Source organism: Coloeus monedula (assembly GCF_965178545.1).
Source record: "Coloeus monedula genome assembly, chromosome: 20".
In the NCBI taxonomy this organism is placed as follows: Eukaryota; Metazoa; Chordata; class Aves; order Passeriformes; family Corvidae; genus Coloeus; species Coloeus monedula.
The window spans coordinates 10,767,765-10,787,142 of record NC_138800.1 but is presented as its reverse complement, the minus strand read 5'-3'; the positions used below and the strand labels follow the sequence as shown (position 1 = coordinate 10,787,142).

Below are 19,378 nucleotides of genomic sequence, written 5' to 3'. Positions count from 1 at the left end.
AGCAGGGAGCAGGGCGGTGAGCGGGAGGAGCGGCCGGGTTTGCCCCCGGAGCGGGTGGAACTGCTTCCCTGTGACTCAGACACCTTCCCTGAGCCATCCGGGGTGCAGCGCATGGCAGCGAGAGCCGGCAGCCAGACACAGCTCTTCAAGTGAGAGCAAGGAACAGGAGAGAGGTCTCTGCGAGTGTCTCTAAGGTCTTCCTCTGCCTCCTACCATCTGGAGTAGGCTGAAATCCTGTGAAACCCACGAGTGCCCCATGATGTGCCTCCCTCTGCACCGGCACTACTGAGGCTGCGGCACAGTCAGGCTGCGGCGGGTGGGAGGAACCGGTGACCCACTTTAAGGCAGGTGGGTGCAGCTCTGCTTCCCTCGGGGAGCACATGTGGTGAGTCAGCACCCGGCAGGCAGCACAGCCTCCTGGCCAGCTTCCTTCAAACAAACCCGTTCATTATGGAACCCCTCTGGAAAGCCTTGCCTGGCTCACATCCAAGGGTTAACCTGCTGCACAGCAGATCTTTCTCAGTCTAGACTTAACTTCTGTTTCTAAATGTAAGACTCTGCTGGTTGGAGCTGGATCCTCTGGCATAAGGAGGCATGAAGGTGTTGCCTCTACGTGTCTCTTGTCACAAAGTGCAGAGCTGTGCCTTCATTCAAGTAAGGGAAAGAAGGTATGAGCATCTTGTATTTCTGCAGACTAGGAACAGTCTTCTGATTTCTGAAACACTTGGTAGTTTGTGGATCTGACACCACTGAGCAGTGAAAAGCAGAAGTGTGGTCTTGATTGGTGACTTTCCCTTGCATTCAGATTTTCCTGTCTTGCTTTGCTTTGCTGCTGAAGGTGTTTGCTGTGCTCCAGACTGGCGTGTGCATGAGTTGCAATGCCAGTCTTCCTTTCAGCCAAATTCTGCCTCCTTCCTGGCTGCCACAGCAGGAACAGAAGTTCAGTGATCCTGCCCTGCTTGGGTGGGCAGGGGCTGGGCCAAGCCTGGCTCGGGCACCTGGCAGGTCATCCTGTCTGCAGTACCAGTAGCCCCAGGTGTAGCATTTCAGTGGTGGCTTGTCTGCACTCCCTCCAGATCCCCACATGTTCAGGCAGTCCAGGAGTATGGCTGTGCTGGCTGTAGGGTGTGACGAGGGGCTCTCCCCAGCCCTTTGGGCATGGTGTGGTTTTTCTGAAACCACATCTCTTGAGGCACTCTTGCATGGAGCTTTTCTTCCTCCTTTCTAGCATGACAGCAGCTTGCAGGAGCCAGGGCCAGGCCTCTTGTCTGACTCGCCCGTGGCTTCATCTGTCAAAGAAATGAGCAGCGAGTGCTGGGGACATATGCACAGTGACAGGCACCGTGAGCAGCAGCCACTGAGCTGCTGAAGGCAGCTGAGGCTGCATGAGGTAGCTCTGCTACCTCCTGCCTTTTAGAATGGGTGTGCTCTCGTTGCATTTTTTGCCCTTTCACGATGTCCTAAGTCAGCCCTGACAGTCATCTCTGAGGGTTTGCTGTTGGCAGTTGTAGTCTGGAGCCAGGGGCATGACCTTCCAGGGATGCTTTTGCAGGGGCTGTTGCTGCAGCCTCATGTTGTGCTCCAGAGCTGTGCAGGGGGATATGGTGATGCCATCCCTGTTCTGGATTATGGTGAAGTGAAGGCTGCATGACTTCTTTGGGCTACAGGAGGAGTTGGGGCTGATGGGGAAGAACTGGCTGTGACAGCTGTAGCTCCTCAAGCCACAGTGCCAGTCGGTGAGGTGAGGGAGGCTGAGCTGCCATTTCCCCTGAAGTGGGGAACTGGTGCCTTGCTGGGAGGTGAGGATGAGGAGAGAGACCTGCCAGATGGAGATGGCTGCAGGGCTGCAGCCTGGAGGCATTAGCCTGACTTGGAGCTGTCCTGAGCCTGTGCAGCCTTTCAGAAAGGCTGTTTCTGCTGCCTGGGAGAGCGCCCCATCTGCTCCATCTGTGCTGCCTGCAAGTGGGTGCCTGAGAGCACGGAGCTGGAACTGCTGCGTGTGACCTTGGGGGTCCAGCGGAGGATGCGGCCGTGCTGGGCCAGCCCTGCTGGGAGCACAGCCTGAGGGACATGATGCCTGCTGTGCTCCAGCACCCACTGCCCCGGGTGTGTGGGGCGGTGTGGTGCCCCTGGGGCACCAGCCTGGCGGGCTGGGGGCAAGGGGTACTCTGCTCCCTCCCAGAGTTGCTATCAGCGGCTCTTTCTACAACTTCTCCTGGAAGCCCCTTAGTCCTCTTTAGTGTGGTCCCCAGCCTGGTTCAGAGGATGTAGGCTGCTCTAGGAGACTGGCAGCTTCCTAGATCTTATCAGCTCTCTGACACTATCCACTGTATTGGAAAAGAAAACAAACCATTGTGGATCGGTGAGGTAGGTGCAGAGAGCTCCCAGCCCTGTGACGCACCTGTCTAAATGAGCACTTAAAATGTCGTCACCATTTTCTTTAATAAAATTGCTCAGCCAAAGCCTCGCCCTGGCACCATGGGATCTCTGCAAAGTATTTGGAAATGCAGAGGGTGGCCAGATGTGGGCAGGGGTGTGGGAGCTGTTTGTGTGCCTGTGGAGTAAGCGGGCTGCCACGTGACGCAGCGGTGCCGGCAGCTGCTCGCCTCCTCTCCCTCTCTGCTCTTTAACTTGTCAGTGCAGAGGTTACAGCTGCCTCCAGGCCGCAAAGCACCACACACCCTTTTTTTCTTTAATTAAGAGGCTTTTTAAGACAGCTCAGTGTGGTGTACACTGATCCATCCCTTCTGCTCTCCTTCCCTCCCCTCTCTGCACATGGTTTGTGGAAGATGCAAACACCGCAGGTGAGCGAGAGCACCTTAATAATGCTGTGAGGAAAGAAGGGGAAGGGCATGGCACACCTCTGTCTAGTAAACAGCAAGTGCAGAATAAAACCCTTCCTGCCTTTTAGCCCCTGACTGGCTCGGGCTGGCCGATGTCCAAGCCAGCCTCTGCAGTGCCTCGGAGAGGACCCTGTCTAAACCCTTCTCTTCTTGCCCAGAGCACCCGTCTGGCGTGGCACTGATGAATGGCAGCGGCCTGCATGACAGCCTCAAGGGCGAGAAGGATGCCAGGCAGAATGGCCATGAGGAGGCTGACCCGGGAGAAGATGGGAATGACCAGGAGGTCATCGTCATACAGGATACAGGATTTACTGTCAAGATCTGTGCACCAGGGATAGAGCCCTTTTCCCTGCAGGTACCTGCCCTCACCACCTGGGGAAGGGAAAAGAGGTGGTGGGAAGTATTTGAGCCGGATCCGTGCAGGCAGGGAAGGAGGCAGTGCCTGGGAAGGCCCCTGTTAGCCCCCACAGTCTGGACAGTACCTTCAGGCTGCTCGCAGCTCCCTGACCTGTCTACCTTCTGACCAGGACTAAGTGGAGAAGGGTGCAGCAAAGGGTGGAGGGTGCAGGAGAGAGAGTGCCTGGCCAGTGCCTTTGAGAGAAACGAAGGAAGAAGAGACGTGAGCAAGAGGTTGCCTAGCCCAGGCCTGCCTGGGCATTGCAAGGATAGGGAGGGTGTTTCATTCTGGATCCCAGGTGTGGAGCAAGGGAAAGGAGAACTCACTGAGGTGTAGCTCTTTGTCCGTCAGAGGGGCTTGGGCGTGGAGCTGAGCACAGGGAAAACGGCCTTCCCACTTCTGGGCTGTTTTAAAGAAGTGTTGTGAAAACATGATATCTGGGCCTGACTAAGGAAGGGAAAATCTCCTGCTTGTTCAGCAGTTATGACATGATGCTCCTGCAGGCCAGCCTGGGTTTGATGCAGTGACAGGTGCTAACACAGCTCAGGGAGCTCAAGCACCGGCCTGAAGACCAAGGGAACGATGCAGTCTCCACTTTCCTCTGCATGGAGAGCTCTGCCTCATGTCATATGGGCAGTGACATGCCACCAGATCGGGATGGGCTCTGACCGGCCTGGTTCATGGTCCCATTTAGCTTGATACTTCACCAAAAACTATTTGAATGAAGTATCTCTAATTTTGGGGAGAGGCATCTGGAATCTAAACCCAGTGGGAAGTTCTGATCTCCCCAAGACCAGGAGAGAGTGCAGCAAAATCCCATCCCCTGTGGAAGTAGCTGTGTCTCAGACTGGCTTTTTGTCTCCTTAAAATCCCCCCGGCTGTTAGTTTTAATAGGCTAATAATAGCAGGCCGTGTTGTTTACAGCAGCTTATGTAAACTACCCCGAGTCCTCCAGGTTTTGGAGCAGTGTCAGCAGTGCTGGAGCAGAGCAGGGAGGTGGGGGAGCAGCCCCAGTGTTCCAGCCAGGGCGGCTCCGGCCTCAGCTGGGCTGTGTGGCACTGGCACAGACACGCCACACAGGGAGGAGGAAATGGGCTGTTTTCCATGTGCCTCATTCAAGGCCTCACCACAAATGTGGTGTCAATGGATTAAGGAAGAACCCTCTGTTTCCCCCGCCACCTTCTATTCCTTCACTGCCCTCTGTCACCTCTGTCCCATGCCACGTGCTCGGTGCAGTGCCTGGCTGTTACATCTCTGGGTGCCAAGCCCTGCGGGGTGGAACTCAGGGGGCTGACCCTGCTAGAGGTGACAGTGCCCTCCCAGCAGGAGCAGAAGTGATCTTCCTGGAAAGGGAGGTAGAGTCTGCCTTTCCAAGCCTGCAGAGGTCTGAGAGGCTCTTGATACAGCAGCTGAGGGGCAAAGTTTGGCAAGAACATGTGGGAGGGTAAAGGATAATTGTCTGGGTTCTTACCTTCTTAAGGTTTCTCCTCAAGAGATGGTGCAAGAAATCCATCAAGTTTTGATGGACCGGGAGGATACCTGCCATCGGACCTGCTTCTCCCTGCAGCTGGATGGCAACGTCCTGGATAACTTTGCTGAGCTGAAGACAATTGAAGGGCTGCAGGAGGGCTCGCTGCTGAAAGTGGTGGAAGGCAAGTTCCTTCAGACTTGGGAGGGAATGAGTGAGGGTTTTCTTAGGGAGTGATTTTGGCCACCTGTCAGCCCTTTCCTGTGGTTCTGTTTTGAGACCTGTGTACCAAAGGGGTGAGCAACTGTGTAATTCCAGTTTCTTTCCTCACCTTTTGCTCATCAGAGCCATACACAGTGCGAGAAGCCAGGATACACGTGCGCCACATTCGGGACCTTCTGAAGAGTCTCGACCCATCAGATGCTTTCAATGGTGTGGACTGTAACTCATTGTCCTTCCTGAGTGTCTTCACTGAAGGAGACCTGGGAGGTATGGGTCAAAAAGACTTCTCTGGTGTGGTCAGGGGTTTCATTCCCTCACTCCTTGCTTAGTTAAACACACAGTATCAGCTGTCCCGTGTCATTTGGGAGTGCAGAGAACACTTGGAGCACTTCTGCATCCCTCCTTGAATGCTGACTGGAGGAGGGAATGCTGCACTTTTCAGAACTGACGTTATGTCTCTGTCTGTTCTAGACAGTGGAAAACGGAAGAAGAAAGGTACCGAAATGGAACAAATTGACTGCACCCCTCCTGAACATATCCTGCCAGGTAGCAAAGAGAGGCCCCTGTGTGCCCTTCAGCCCCAGAACAGAGACTGGAAGGTAGAGTTCTCCTGTGTCATTGAAACAGCTGTTGGCACATTCCTCACAGCAAACTGGTGGTCAGGGATTGAAACCTGAGTTGAAGTGGACTTTGGGATTTGCTCTGCTTGGTGCTTAACGAGTGCTGGGATAGCCAAAAGAATAAAGTCCAGGAGGCTGGTGTGCAAAACACTGGACATGGAGTCTGGACATCTGCAGAGTGTGGAAGGGCCAGACTTGCTGGGATGGGTGGCAGAGAAGGGAAAGCAGCGTTCCACTGCAAAGTCCTGGAGGCAGGATCTGCAGATCACTACAGATTGCCCTTAGCTGCCATTTGAAAACAAGTACAGCAAGAAATCCATACCCTGTGCAGCCCAAAGGCCCAGGGTGTCTGTTTTCACCCATGTCTTGCGGTGTGAAAGGCAAACTAGTGGACTGCAGAGGGCTCAGGAAGCCGTGCTCTGGAGACCAGGTGCGTTTGTAAGCTCTGTTTCTGGAATCAAGCAAGGGCAGCAGGTAAAAGGGATCTGGCGTGTACGTTGAATGACTTAAAGAAATTAATTCCTGCTGACAGGAGTTGCTTCTGTTGTGTTCTACTGTAGCCTTTGCAGTGCCTAAAGGTATTGACAATGAGTGGCTGGAACCCTCCCCCCGGTAACCGGAAGATGCACGGGGACCTCATGTATTTGTACGTCATCACGGTGGAGGATCGGCACGTCAGTATCACTGCCTCCACTCGGGGATTTTACTTGAATCAGTGAGTAACTGAGATTCTTCCTGTCCTGCCCTGCAGCAGCCAACTGGAAAACAACTCACTAACAAACAGTTGCAGCTTTTTTTTTTTTTTTTTTTTCTTTTCCTTTGGCAGAAACAGCCTATTTTAATTTGGTGCTCACATGGGTTGTGGGAGCTGCTATACTGGATTGGGCTGTTCAGTTATGCCTGGTGCCACTTCTCCACAGTGGCTAAATGCCTGATGCTTTAGGGAAAGTTTAAACATCCCATAATGTCATCAGCTACTTAGAGCATTTTGAGTTGGGAGGAAATTCCTTCCTGACTATTGCAACTATCTCATTTTGCCCTAAAGCAAATGCACAGCCTGTCAGAACTCCCTGAGCTGGGTGCAGATTTGACTAGAAATAATTTTTTTTTTTTTTTTTTTATGGTAACTAAGAGAGGCTGTTGTGGCTGTGCCTGTTGGAGCGGCTGTGCTGAGAGGGTTCTCTGTTAAGCAAAAGCACCTTTGGTGTGTTTGGGAAGTTCTGTGAAATGAGTCCTTCCCAGCTATAAAAATAGAAGCCTCTCTTGATCCTGGGGATGCTGAAGAAGGTCTAAATTAGAAAATCATCAGGGCCAGGTACAGGGTTACTGGCTGTTCCATGCGGGGAGCCTGGATAGTGTCCTTGCTGCCCATCTGCCTCTTTGCCCCATGGTCTCCCATTTTGCAGGCAAAGGCACGTGGTGCAGCCTTTGATACCGTGCAGTATGAAGAGCTCTCAGTCATGTTCCTAGGGTGTGGGCAGTCTCAGGTATCACAATGGCTTGTGACTTTCTTTTTTTTCTCTTGCAGGTCTACTGCATACAACTTCAATCCCAAACCTGCAAATCCCAGTTTTCTCAGTCATTCCTTGGTGGAACTACTTAACCAGATCAGCCCTACCTTCAAAAAAAACTTCTCTGCCCTGCAGAAGAAACGGTAGCGGTGCTTCTTCCTCTCCAGTTCCTTGAGCAGCACGGAGCTGTCAGAGCTGCTGTGCCTGTCTGTGGTGTTCAGCACAGCAGTGACAGGGGCCAGTGGAATCCCAGAGTCCCAACCAGTATCCACTGCATGATTCCTCTTGGCTGTAGCTCCCCAGTGACTCTTGCTTACAGCATGTAGATTTACTGTTTCAGTTCTGCCTGAAGCAAAGGGGGGATATGACAGCATTCTGCTGCCATGGGAGTCTCAGTTCTGGGGCTTACCTGGAATGCAGGTGTTCTGTCTGTGCTGCAGACTGAACACGTGGGACAATTTGCACAGTGGGAGAGCGAGCCTGGAGCTGGGCTACAACGTTTGTGCAAAGGGATGCTGTGGGTGCACTGCCCAGCTCCCTGGGCAGCAGAGTTGTCATGGGGCATGGCCACGAGCTGCAGCAGCACTGGTAACCTGAGCAGTCCATACTTCTCCCCAATCCACAAAAGAGACTGAAGCATAAATATCAGTGAAAGTAACACATGAGGGCTTTGTGTAGGCTTCCTGTGGAGAGAGGTTGGTTATTCTAAACATGTCTGTGCATGTTAATATTCTGTAATTTCCTCTAGCTCCTATAATAATAACACAACAATAAGGCATTGTTTGATTCTCCCGTCCTTGCTGCAGGAACCATTTGTTCTGCTGCAGGACAGTGGGTCCTGTGCAAAAGCCTGTCATTCTTCAGAGTCACTTAATGAACTGCCTCGGCTCAGCAGGGTGTGGATTGACAGGTACATTGTGTGGCTTTCGGGAGCTCTGCTCCTGCTTCATTAAGGAGATGAAAGTGACATTAGACAAGGGCTGAAATTAGCAGTGGCCTCCAGCCACCACTGTGACTATCTGGCCATTTAAAAATTACTGTACTATATTGCTTCTTTGACCAGAAGTAACTGCAGATGAGCCCCCAGCCCCTGCTGAGAGCAGATTACACGAGAGACCCTTTGGCAGTGCTTGGGTTTCCACTGCAGGGCCTGTGAGGACCTGTGTGAAAGCACAGGGAAAATTCTCTTGGAATAGAAAGGATTCTTCCTTTGAAAAGTGTGTAATTGTTGTTTCTCCCAAACTAGGGTTCAGAGACACCCTTTTGAGAGGATAGCCACTCCTTTCCAAGTGTACAGCTGGACGGCTCCGCAAGCAGAGCACGCCATGGACTGCGTCCGGGCAGAGGATGCTTACACTTCTAGACTGGGCTATGAGGAGCACATACCTGGACAGGTATTGGTCTTGCTTTGCCTGACAACACTGGCAAGGGTTTTGCTGCCAGCTGTGCCAAGAACAAGCTAACTTCCAACAAGTAATCTCTGGTATTTGTGGGAGGCTTTTGCTCATCAAGGGAAAACTTGTAGGAGTCCTTGTTCTTCACAGGGCCCGTGACTACAGGGCCTGTGCTGCTCAGGCTGCAGCTCCATGAGCACAGAAACAACTGAGAGGAGCAGCTTCTGCTCGGATGTTTATAAATTCCGTGTCCTTTCTCTGAAGAGTGCCACTGCGCAGGAGGCGGACTGCTCCCTCGTGCCACTCAAGCCTGGAATGGCTCTTGTGTCTCCGAGCAGACTGTTCCAAATGCTTCAGCTGCAGCTTTGTAGCACAAAGTGGTCCAGGGCAGGAATGGGCGGCTGTAGGCAGGACATGCCTGCAGTGTGACCACAGCACTGGCTAATGACACCTGCACCGTGCTGCCCCTTCAGTGACACTGCCCTGCACTGGCTGGGCTGATGCAAGATCTGTCCCAAACTGCTGTTGAATAAACTCCACTCTCGAGGTGTGTTAGTTCCTGCTGCTAAGTCACTTCCTCTGAGCTCCACAGCAGCCTGAATTCTTGCCCCTTCCTCTCCCTTCTCTCCCAAAATGCCTAGTGAAGCAGGAATTCTGCCTCGCCAGCCTCTTCCCACACAATGTGTTGCATCCCACAAGGCTTTCCCTCCCTCTTTCAGACCAGAGACTGGAACGAGGAGCTGCAGACGACACGGGAGCTGCCACGCAAGAACCTGCCTGAGAGGCTGCTGAGAGAACGAGCCATTTTCAAGGTAACTTTGGGATATGCAGGGAGCTCCTCACACAGCCCCTTCTCTGCTGCCTGTGTTCCAGCTCCTGGGGCTTGTATCCAAGCCACTAGCCAGGCTCACAGAAGTAAAAGTCAGTGGACCTTCCTGCATGCTGGAAGGCTATTAGGAGGAGGAGCAAAGGAAAAATTTGCAGGGAGCTTTGAGAGCAGGGTGCTGGGAGCGTGGGGGCCCATCCTGACCCAGCTTTGTCTCCATGTGCCTCCAGGTTCACAGTGACTTCACTGCAGCAGCAACACGAGGTGCTATGGCCGTCATCGATGGCAACGTCATGGCCATCAATCCCAGCGAGGAGACCAAGATGCAGATGTTCATCTGGAACAACATTTTCTTCAGCCTGGGCTTTGACGTCCGTGACCACTACAAGGACTTCGGTGGAGACGTTGCTGCTTATGTAGCTCCTACCAATGACCTCAATGGTGTGCGGACCTACAATGCTGTGGATGTGGAAGGGCTGTACACGCTGGGGACTGTTGTGGTGGATTACAGAGGTTACAGGGTGACGGCTCAGTCTATTATTCCTGGCATCTTGGAGCGGGAGCAGGAACAGAGTGTCATCTATGGGTCAATAGACTTTGGCAAGACAGTTGTGTCACACCCCAAGTACCTGGAGCTGCTGGAGAAGACCAGCAGGCCGCTGAAGATCCAGAAGCACAAAGTTCTCAACGACAAGAATGAGGAGGTGGAGCTGTGCTCCTCGGTGGAGTGCAAAGGCATTATTGGCAATGATGGGCGTCACTACATCCTGGACCTGCTACGCACTTTCCCTCCAGATCTAAACTTCCTGCCTGTTGAAGGGGAGGAGATGCCAGAGGAATGTAAGAAAATGGGGTTCCCCAAGCAGCACAGACACAAGCTTTGCTGTCTCCGGCAAGAGCTTGTTGATGCCTTTGTAGAACACAGGTGAGCAGAGCTCCCCCCTTCCTCCACCCGCAGCTGGTGATGGTTCCAGTCAGGACCTTGCTGCACTGTCCTGGGAACAGCCCAGCAGAGCTCCCAGAAGTGAGCAGCTAATTGCCCCATTTCTTGGCTATGTAAATGCAGTTATAGGAACTTAATTAACAAGAGGTGAGAACAGTAGGGATTCAGACAGGGAGCCAGGGAAAGAGATGGTTTGTGTTTTGGTCTCCAGATCTGTTTTGTTGATTCCTGTCCAAACATAAGTTCTTCTTTCCCTGCAGGTAACCTGTCCACTTGATGGCTAGGGAATGGGAAGAATTTATGTTGCTTTTTAAGGCTTTCCCAAAGTCCTGAAAGTTGCCTTTGTTTCTAGAGGCTGAAAAAAATCCTGTGGGAACTGCTGTAGGCATATTTGTGGTGGGATGTTTGGGTCACTTGGTGCTGTCGAGGCAGTGGGAGCTAGAGGACTGGGACACGTTGCAGTCGTGTGGTGCTCCCGCCGGGGCTGCCCTGCTGTCACAGGTGGCCAGAGCCTGTGCTTTGCCTGCCGGGAGGATGAGCCCTCCTGCTGCTGAGGGAGGAGCCCTGCCTGCCGAGCAGCCCGAGCTGCAGCCAGCGCCGCCTCAGCTCTGCCCCTGCCCTCGGGCTCTGGGACAGCTCCCAGCCCAGCAGCAGGACTGTGGCTGCAGGGCGCTGCTCTGAGCCTGGCAGAGCCTGGGCCTCTCTCTGCTGAGCTCTCCTGGCCAAGCTGCTGCTGAGCTGTGACTGGTCCCGTGCATCTGGCACCGAGTCTTTCTGAGCTGGCTGCAGATGCTGCCTATGGGAAGCAATTGCTGCAGGGAGATGGGTAATGAAAACCCACTGTTTTGCTTCCTTCCATAATGTGCACTCCTTGGATTTTTGGAAAGCTCGTGGGAAGAGGGTGTATACCCTTCCTTTCCACAGGGAAACTGTAGGGTCTGTAATGCTAACTTGGTGAGATTTTTCCCTGCAGAGCAGAGGTGATCCTCTGGGATTCTGCTGTGCTGAATTGCCCTTTCCCTCTGCTGCAGGTATCTCTTATTCATGAAGCTGGCTGCGCTGCAGCTGATGCAGCAGAAAGCCAACAAGCAGGAGAGCTCCATTGCACTGGAAAATGGTGCCTCTCCGGAGAATGGTGCCGCAGACAGCAAGAGGCCTGAGTCAGAGGATGGCAAAATAGACGATAGCGTGACTGGGCTTGATCAGGTGAAGGAGCTCGCTGAGACCATCGCGTCTGACGAGGGAACAGGTATTTCATCCTCAGCACCAGCCCAGCGCAGGCCCGGTGGGCTGTCACTGGTGGGAGCAGCGCCAGGCTGGGGGTGGTTGGGGTGATGGATGGTGGTTAAACAGGACAAGCACTGGCTGCCTGTCAGTGTTGCCTGGCCTCTTTGTTAGAGCTGCTCACACCCTGATGAATGACTCCCCCGGGGGCTGGCTGGGTGGGTGTGTCTGAGCCCAGCAAGGCCACCAGCCCCTCAGCTCTTCCCTGGGAGCAAGAGCCTGGCCAGGCTGGCCCGTGGAGTGCAGGGGAGTGGGGCTGGGCAGGAAGCGAGCAGTGCACAGGCACCTTTGGGAACCCCAGGCTTGGATTTCTGAGTGCCTGGAGTTGGGGACGTCCATGGGGCTTTTTGGGTCATCTTGCATGCTCTTACTCAGACTTTGCAGCCATTCTCCTTTACAGTTGATTGTTTTTATAATGTAATTTCTTCAGAATGTGCTATCATTGCTCTTTCTAGTAACAAAACTTTATCTTAATTTAATAGCTAGATCTGTCATTTCCTGAACTCCACATTCATTTGTATTCTGTTTTTCTTCCTGCTCCAGTGGATCCCAAAAGCAGAGAAGTGATTCGAAATGCTTGCAAGGCTGTAGGCTCCATTAGTGACACATCATTTGATATTCGGTTTAACCCAGATATTTTCTCACCAGGTACGTGTACCCAGAGCTGTGTCCAGCCAGCTGCAGAGAAAAACTGTGTTCTGTAGCCAAGACTGTTGCTGGGTTTTCTTTTGCTGGGCATGGTGCAGGGCTCTGTGAAGCACAGAGATACAGAAGAGGGAAGCAGTAATGGATTTTAGTGCTGGGGCTGCCAAGAGTGGGCGGGGAGCGTCTCCCACCGCGCTCGAGGGAGGGCTGCAGGTTGCTGCCAAGAATCTTCCTGTGATTCTCCGGCATCCCAGCTGCGAGACCACATGAAAAGAAGCAGAGGGAGGAAAAAAATCAAATTTGATCCTCATGTAGTAGTTTACACAAAAAATAACAGCTGTAGTTGAATGACTGATGTTGGGCCCTCAGTGAAGGGCTGGGTTTGTTTTAGTAACATTTCAGTGAGCAGTCATGGTGCCCTTTCACATGCACACATCAGACACAGGCATCACACGTGAGTTTCCATGGCTTGAAGCAGTATTTTTTATTGGGAAATTGAGAAGAAGCTCCCAGAGTGTTTTGGGGGTGAATACTGGGGCAGTGTGCAGGCATGTTGCAGGGGAATGGCCAAACCATTGAGTTTGAACAGCCCAGCCACTGCCTGAACACAGCAGCCAATGCTCTTCCCATCAAAACGTGTATAGTTTGAGGTAAGTTTTTGAAGCATCTGTAATTCCAGGGAGACAATTACTATTAACTTCTTACCTGCTCTTACTATGTACTTTGTGTAGAGGACTTGTTTCTGTGAGTTGCTGCGGTTGACGTTTTTTCTCTTTTCCTCTCCCAGGAGTTCGCTTCCCTGAGTCGAGCAAGGAGGAGGTGCAGGATCAGAAGCAGCTGCTGAAGGATGCTGCTGCGTTCCTGCTGTCGTGCCAGATCCCAGGCTTGGTGAGGAGCCGAGGGCCAGCAGTGATGTTGCCCTCAGAGCTTGGTGGTGCAAGCAGTGGCACTGGTGACCTCTGGGACACCAGCTTGGCCTGAGCAGCTGCAGGCTCTGGCACCGGTGGGGGAGCACAGGGAACAGCACGAGCATCGTGGGCAAGGGCACAAGGGGTTTTCCATTTCCCATCTTACATCGGGGCACAATTTTCTCACCTAAATCCAACAAAAAAATTTTGGCACTGGTAATTAAAGGTATTGCTAAGAGTTTGGGACAATAGAGACCACACAAACCATCCTCCCTAGCCCTGGGCATCCTTCACAGCTTATTGTTTTAGCTGACCCTGGCTATGACTCAATCGATGACTAATAATTTGAAGTGAACTGGGAAATTGTTTTTACTAATAGCAGTCATTAGAAACTCCCTCTGTAAGTCTTAAGCATTTTGGATGTTACCCATGCACCTGGCCAGATCAGAAATCCCAGTCCCTTCCTGGGACACTTGCTGAATTCATGGCTAATGCAGCTGTCAGACCAGGCACTGGAACTGGCGGGGGAGAACTCATGAGCTCTACTCCAAGAGGTCCAGGAGTTGTTGGTCTTGTGTAGGAAAGGGTTTTCCTTGTTGGAAAGTTTCTTCTGCACTCTAAATCCACTAGTTCTGTAGTCAGCACAACCTTCAGAACCAGCAATTCAGTCTTTAAATAAAAAAGGAGGGGAGTGAGTCAGAAAAGGGCTTGGTGATTGTTGATTACATAGTTGATACTGCAGTATATAAACCCAAAACACTGCACAGGCCTGTGTGAGAGCAGGTTGAAGAGCAGCTGCTGTAGGAGGTAGTCCTGTGCATATCAGAGAGGAGCTGGTGTTACTCCATGACGTGAATTAAACTGTTTATCAGCACTGCAACACAAAGTGCATGTGCCATTTCTCCTTATCAGCTGTGTGTGCACAGCTCCACGTACTCTTTTAATTGGAAATGTGTTTAGTTAGTGACTGTGAGGCCTCTAAAGAAGGGTCAGCCTGCTACTTGCACAAGTAGGAGTTGTTTTGCCTCTGCCTCAAGAGAATGTAGTGCTGCTCCTTCCCTGCTGAGACAGAGCGAAACTGTCCCCAGTGGCAAGGACCTGGCCCAGACTGGGCTGGCTACTGCAGGTGTCCCCCTGCCTGTGTACCATGATGGTCCCTGGTGGTACAGCAGGTGTTGCCCACCAGAAGGGTCTTGTTTGGGGTCAGTGCCTGCCTTCAGGGCGACCCTCAGCCCCCGGTAATGAGGTGTCTGCAGTGGCATCAGGGAACCCCTGTGCTGCCTCCTGGTGTGGTTTTTTAAATTTTGTTTTTAAATGGAAGTTATTTCCTTCATGTTTGTCCTCAGTAAGCAAAGTCTGTACATACCCTGCAGGTCAAGGACTGCCTGGATCACACGGTGCTCCCGATGGATGGGGCGACCTTGGCTGAGGCCATGCACCAGAGGGGCATCAACATGCGTTACCTGGGCAAAGTGATCAACTTCATCACCAAGACCCCTGGCCGTGCACAGCTGGATCACATCTTTGTAAGCATCAGGCTTAACATCACACAGTTCAAACCGCTCTGGCATCATTTGTCCCGAGGAGATTCCCACTTGGCCAGTTGTTCTCTCTGTGTAAAAATAGCTTCAAAAATAGGGGAGGAGGGAGAAGGGCCTGTAAGTGGTGGCTGGGGAGGTTTTTTTTTCAAATCCATAATGGCTTTCATAATGTTAGGGACTGTGAGTATCTTTTGAGGTAGAGAACTGCTTCAGGGATTTCCAAATGCAACAGTGAGTAACACAGTTGGATTTTCAGCCATGCATTTTTTAAGTCTCTAAGATGCAGCTGGGCTTTGGATCAAACTCAGGTGGTGTGAGTGTGGCTGCCCAGCAGCAGACAAGGGCTGAGCTGCAGCAGCCCCTGGAGCACTGTTGGAGCTGCGCTGAGCCACACAGGTGGCTTGTGGTCACCAGGCACAGAGGTGCCAGGGGCTCCTCACTGGCTCCAGGAGAGCTGTCAAACGCTTTTGCAGTTCTGTGCTGCAGGGAGAATAGTGTGTCTCCTGCAGATCTTGATAAAAGACCATTTCAAAAGCTCAGTGTATTTTTCCATTTTCTTGCCAATGGACTCAGTCTGTTCTTTATTCCTTTGGGTAGAAAATTGGAATCAGCGAATTGATCACTCGATCAGCCAAACACATCTTCAAGACGTACCTCCAGGTATGACCTGCACTCTGACCTCTTGCCTCATGTGTCCTCCCTAATGACTTTTTTCCACAAACAGAACTGTTCGGGGTTCTCCTCCCATTAGGCAGTTCCTGGGGGTTGCGTGGCAACAAGAAGTACAAGCTCATTAGCACTGAAATAGGTACAGGCCTGTATGTAAGGGAGAACAAGTTCCCACTTGAAGAAAGCTTTCCCGGAGAGCAATCATTCATGCTTTTCCTCCCCAGATCCTCACTCATTATGTTGGAGGCTTTTAAAAGTGAAATCCCAGCTTGTTTTCCTTGTAATACCTTTTCCTCTTATAAACAGTGTTGCTTTTGCCCTGCTAAGAAGCCTTTTTAATTGGCTCAACACTACATATCCTTGTACCTGTTCATACACAGCACAGCAATACACTTGGCTTGGTTCCAGTGCCAAAATCATCTTTGCACTCTCTGCTTTTTCTGTCCCAGGTAGCAGCCCGAAATGTAACTCCACATTTCTGTGTGTAGGCATACACCTAATCCTACATCGACATAACTCCATCTGTGCTAGTGCCATTTGGAAACACTGCCTTCCTGTCCCCCTCGTGGAAGATCTCTCTGTTTCTGCAGGACTGGATGTGTGTGAGGCTCGGGGTCGGAGCAGTGCTGTGTGATGTGGGTGTCTCTCTCTGTACTCACTCTGCTGTCTCTCTGTAGGGTGTGGAGCTGTCAGGTTTATCCGCCGCCATCAGCCACTTCCTCAATTGTTTTCTGAGCTCCTTCCCAAATCCCATTGCCCATCTTCCAGCTGATGAGCTGGTCTCCAAGAAGAAGAATAAGAAAAGGAAAAACAGGAACCTTGGAAATGCTGATAACACTGCATGGGCCAGCATGACCCCTCAGGAGCTATGGAAGAATATTTGTTCAGAAGCAAAGAACTATTTTGATTTCAGTCTTGAATGGTAAGTGGAGCAGGTGACCCCAGCTTCTGCCTGGACTCACCAAATTTCTGTAGCTCTTGTTCTTTAACAGGACCCCCCTTTTTGATTTGTTTCCTGTTTGAAAAAAATTTGTACCCTTGAGGGACTTACACAGATTTTTAATGGAAAGAAATTGGGCAAAGAGTAGGAAGGGGGAAGTGAAATTTTGAATCGGGAGAAACCTATGATGCAAAAGCAGCCAGGAGAAGCAGAGGAGGAAGGGAAACCTTTCCTAAGGGTACAGAGGGGACCAGAAGGTGAGAAGCAGAAGTAGTGTAGTCAAAAGTAATATAGTCTATATCAACAATGATTTAGGCTGAAGGGAGGTTCTGTTCCAAAAAAAAGGACAGCTGCTCCTGCACATGAGCAGAGATGGGGAATAAAGAAGGGGCACATTGTGAGTGCTAAACTGAAAGTACCAATGAAGTGGCCCAAGAGAAAAGCCATGGCTAGTTGGATAAACCAACTTTTGGTAGCTGGACAGTGATCACCCCTTCATGTCAGGAACTGCTCGCTCCTGACCAAGAGCTGAAGGCGTTCAGGCCAAACGCTGCAGTGGGCTTTGAGAACACATGTAGGATTTCTGTAAAAGCACTGCTGTGCTCTGTAGGCTTTCACAGACCATGGGCAAACTCTGCAGTGTTAGTCTTTGGTTTGAGTTAGCACCTGGCTGTACAGGGACCTGTGCCTCAGGTACCCACAATGGAGCGATGTCCTTGAGCAGAAACTCCCCTGAGAGCTGAAGCTTCTGTGTGCTTTCTGCAGTGAGAATGCTGACCAAGCAGCTGAAGTGTATAATCTACAGAAAATCACCCTGCTCCGTGAAATCTCCCTCAAAACTGGAGTCCAGGTAAGATCCACATCCTCCTTCCCTTGCCATCATGTTCTGTGCTGAGGAACACGAAGAGTAAGTGCAATGTGTTTTGCAGGCACAGTGTGAGCCCCAAAAGGTCTTTGTGGTGTTCATGTTGGAATACAGGTCCCAGCTCTGAGAAAGGGATTTCTAATCCAGCTTCCTCCTAGGGTAAAGTTTCTGGCATGTCCCTTGGAAGAGCAGCTAGCCTCAGTACAATTGCACTGCCTTCTTGCTCCTCTGTGGGCTGTGGGACAATAACAGGATGAGCTCTCCTGTCAAGGGTTCAGTGTTGGCACTGCGGTGTCATTTTGCCATGTACATTTTGCCATGTGCACAACTACATCTGACCACCTTGCAGAGTTCTGCCCCAGGTCATGGTACAGGAGATGTTTTGACTGTGAATCCACGTTTAGAATTTTGCCCCTTTTCTTGCCCAAGTGCCTATGGAAGTGGTAACTGCCCTCCACTCTTTTTGGTCCCTCCAGATCCTGCTGAAGGAGTACAACTTTGACAACAGGCACAAGCCCACTTTCACAGAAGAGGATATTCTTAACATCTTTCCTGTAGTGAAGCATGTAAACCCCAAAGCTTCTGATGCTTTCCACTTCTTCCAGAGCGGGCAAGCAAAAGTTCAGCAAGGTACAGACCCCACATGTCTCTGCCTCTCAGGGTGATCACTGATAATGGGAAGAGCAGGGTGGGGCATGGGTACCTTCTCCCCCCACAGTTTGGTAGAGAATCCTGGTCTCCAAGACTATCTGGAACACTCCTGCCATAAAGCCACCAGCAGTGAGCAAGGATGGGTCAGGGCAGTGCTGTCCTTCCCCCAGGGCAGTGACCTGTGTCTGTGCATCCCACTGCTGGTCTCGCCTCCTGTCTCCAGCAGTGTTAGGGGGTATTTTGTACATATATATGGATATACTGTCTTTTCAGGTTTCTTGAAGGAGGGCTGCGAGCTCATCAATGAAGCCTTAAACCTGTTCAACAATGTGTATGGTGCTATGCATGTAGAAATCTGTGCCTGCCTGAGGCTGCTAGCTCGGCTCAACTATATCATGGGAGATTACTCAGAGGTAAGCTGGGGCTCCGAGGGGGTTTCCTCAGTGCTCTGATTCCTTCCCCATGCTTGCTGAAGCTCACAGCATGATGTGACTTGCTCTGGGTTCTGTTCTCTCCAGGCCTTAAGCAATCAGCAGAAAGCGGTGCTAATGAGCGAGAGGGTCCTGGGCATCGAACACCCCAACACCATCCAAGAATATGTGAGTATGGGGAGCTGGGGGAGCAGCAGCACCTCAAGGGTCTGGCTGCAGTCTGTGAGCCTTAGTTCATGCCTGCAGCTGGAAAACAGCTACATTTTCCTCTCTTCTGCAGCTTTCTTTCCAGAACCCTCCATCATCTCTTATGATCCTGCAAAGTGAAAAGCTGAGTGTGTGCACTGTAAATGTCCTGCATGCTCTCTATTTGTCCTGCTTAGCCTAGGTTTCTAGTGTTTGTCGGCTGCATCTTTATTTAGATATATTAATTCTCTTGGCTTTGGACCTGGGCTTATGTCAAAAACAAAAAGAGGAAAGAATCCCCCCCCAAAACACAGCCAGAGTATGACATATACATGCAAGTCAGGTTAGAAATATTCCGTGAGGGGTGTTAAGAGAAACTGAAATAAAACACTCAGCTTCTTCAGTGCTGTGTCCTCTGGGACACCTCAGTGGGGCTGTTCATTAGCCAGCAGACTTGGGCTTTTCAAAGTGGCTGAAGTCCTTCTTTAACCATTAAGGAAGACTTTATTCATGTGCAGCTGAGGAAAGGAGCGGAGAGATTAGTTTTCTTTACATTAATGCTGAGTCCTTTCTCTTGTCCTAGATGCACCTGGCTCTGTACTGCTTTGCAAACAGCCAACTCTCGACAGCACTGAACCTGCTGTACCGTGCACGCTACCTCATGCTGTTGGTATTTGGGGAGGATCACCCAGAAATGGCACTCTTAGATGTAAGTAACCTGTTCAAGAGTCTTCAAATTCCTAATCTCTAAGAAACCTCTTGGCCTTTAAGATGCCCACATGATGGCTGTTGAAAACAAACACTCAGGCAGTGCTTTTCCTCCCTGGGTTGTTACTGGTTGGTGCCATCAGATGAAGGAAAAAAGGAGTTCGACCCTTTTAGCTGGGAGGGTCAGCCTCCGTGCAGAGCTCTGCGCTAGAGGACTGCAGGTGGGGTTTGAGCACCCGTAATCCTTAGGAAAACTCCTTCATTTGTTATGTTCTTGCTGCACTGCGTGAACTGGAGAGTTCGTTACCTCCCTTGTGCCTGGTGTG

General features: G+C 51.3%; 1 protein-coding gene across 2 annotated transcripts in view; it reads left to right on the top strand.

Annotated features, from left to right (window-relative positions):
* The window catches only part of CLUH (clustered mitochondria homolog), a 34,935-nt gene that overhangs the window by 9,510 nt on the left and 6,047 nt on the right, over positions 1 to 19,378 (top strand). For both annotated transcript variants that reach the window (XM_082294641.1, XM_082294642.1), the window contains exons 2-21: positions 3,002 to 3,198; positions 4,721 to 4,892; positions 5,054 to 5,197; positions 5,402 to 5,529; positions 6,111 to 6,265; positions 7,079 to 7,204; positions 8,308 to 8,455; positions 9,175 to 9,267; positions 9,512 to 10,206; positions 11,256 to 11,473; positions 12,052 to 12,156; positions 12,941 to 13,041; positions 14,435 to 14,587; positions 15,200 to 15,262; positions 15,949 to 16,193; positions 16,977 to 17,061; positions 17,553 to 17,706; positions 18,001 to 18,140; positions 18,246 to 18,326; positions 18,928 to 19,053. In XM_082294641.1, the coding sequence (XP_082150767.1) occupies positions 3,002 to 3,198; positions 4,721 to 4,892; positions 5,054 to 5,197; positions 5,402 to 5,529; positions 6,111 to 6,265; positions 7,079 to 7,204; positions 8,308 to 8,455; positions 9,175 to 9,267; positions 9,512 to 10,206; positions 11,256 to 11,473; positions 12,052 to 12,156; positions 12,941 to 13,041; positions 14,435 to 14,587; positions 15,200 to 15,262; positions 15,949 to 16,193; positions 16,977 to 17,061; positions 17,553 to 17,706; positions 18,001 to 18,140; positions 18,246 to 18,326; positions 18,928 to 19,053 (3,329 nt within the window). The remainder of the gene's footprint in view (positions 1 to 3,001; positions 3,199 to 4,720; positions 4,893 to 5,053; positions 5,198 to 5,401; positions 5,530 to 6,110; positions 6,266 to 7,078; positions 7,205 to 8,307; positions 8,456 to 9,174; positions 9,268 to 9,511; positions 10,207 to 11,255; positions 11,474 to 12,051; positions 12,157 to 12,940; positions 13,042 to 14,434; positions 14,588 to 15,199; positions 15,263 to 15,948; positions 16,194 to 16,976; positions 17,062 to 17,552; positions 17,707 to 18,000; positions 18,141 to 18,245; positions 18,327 to 18,927; positions 19,054 to 19,378) is intronic.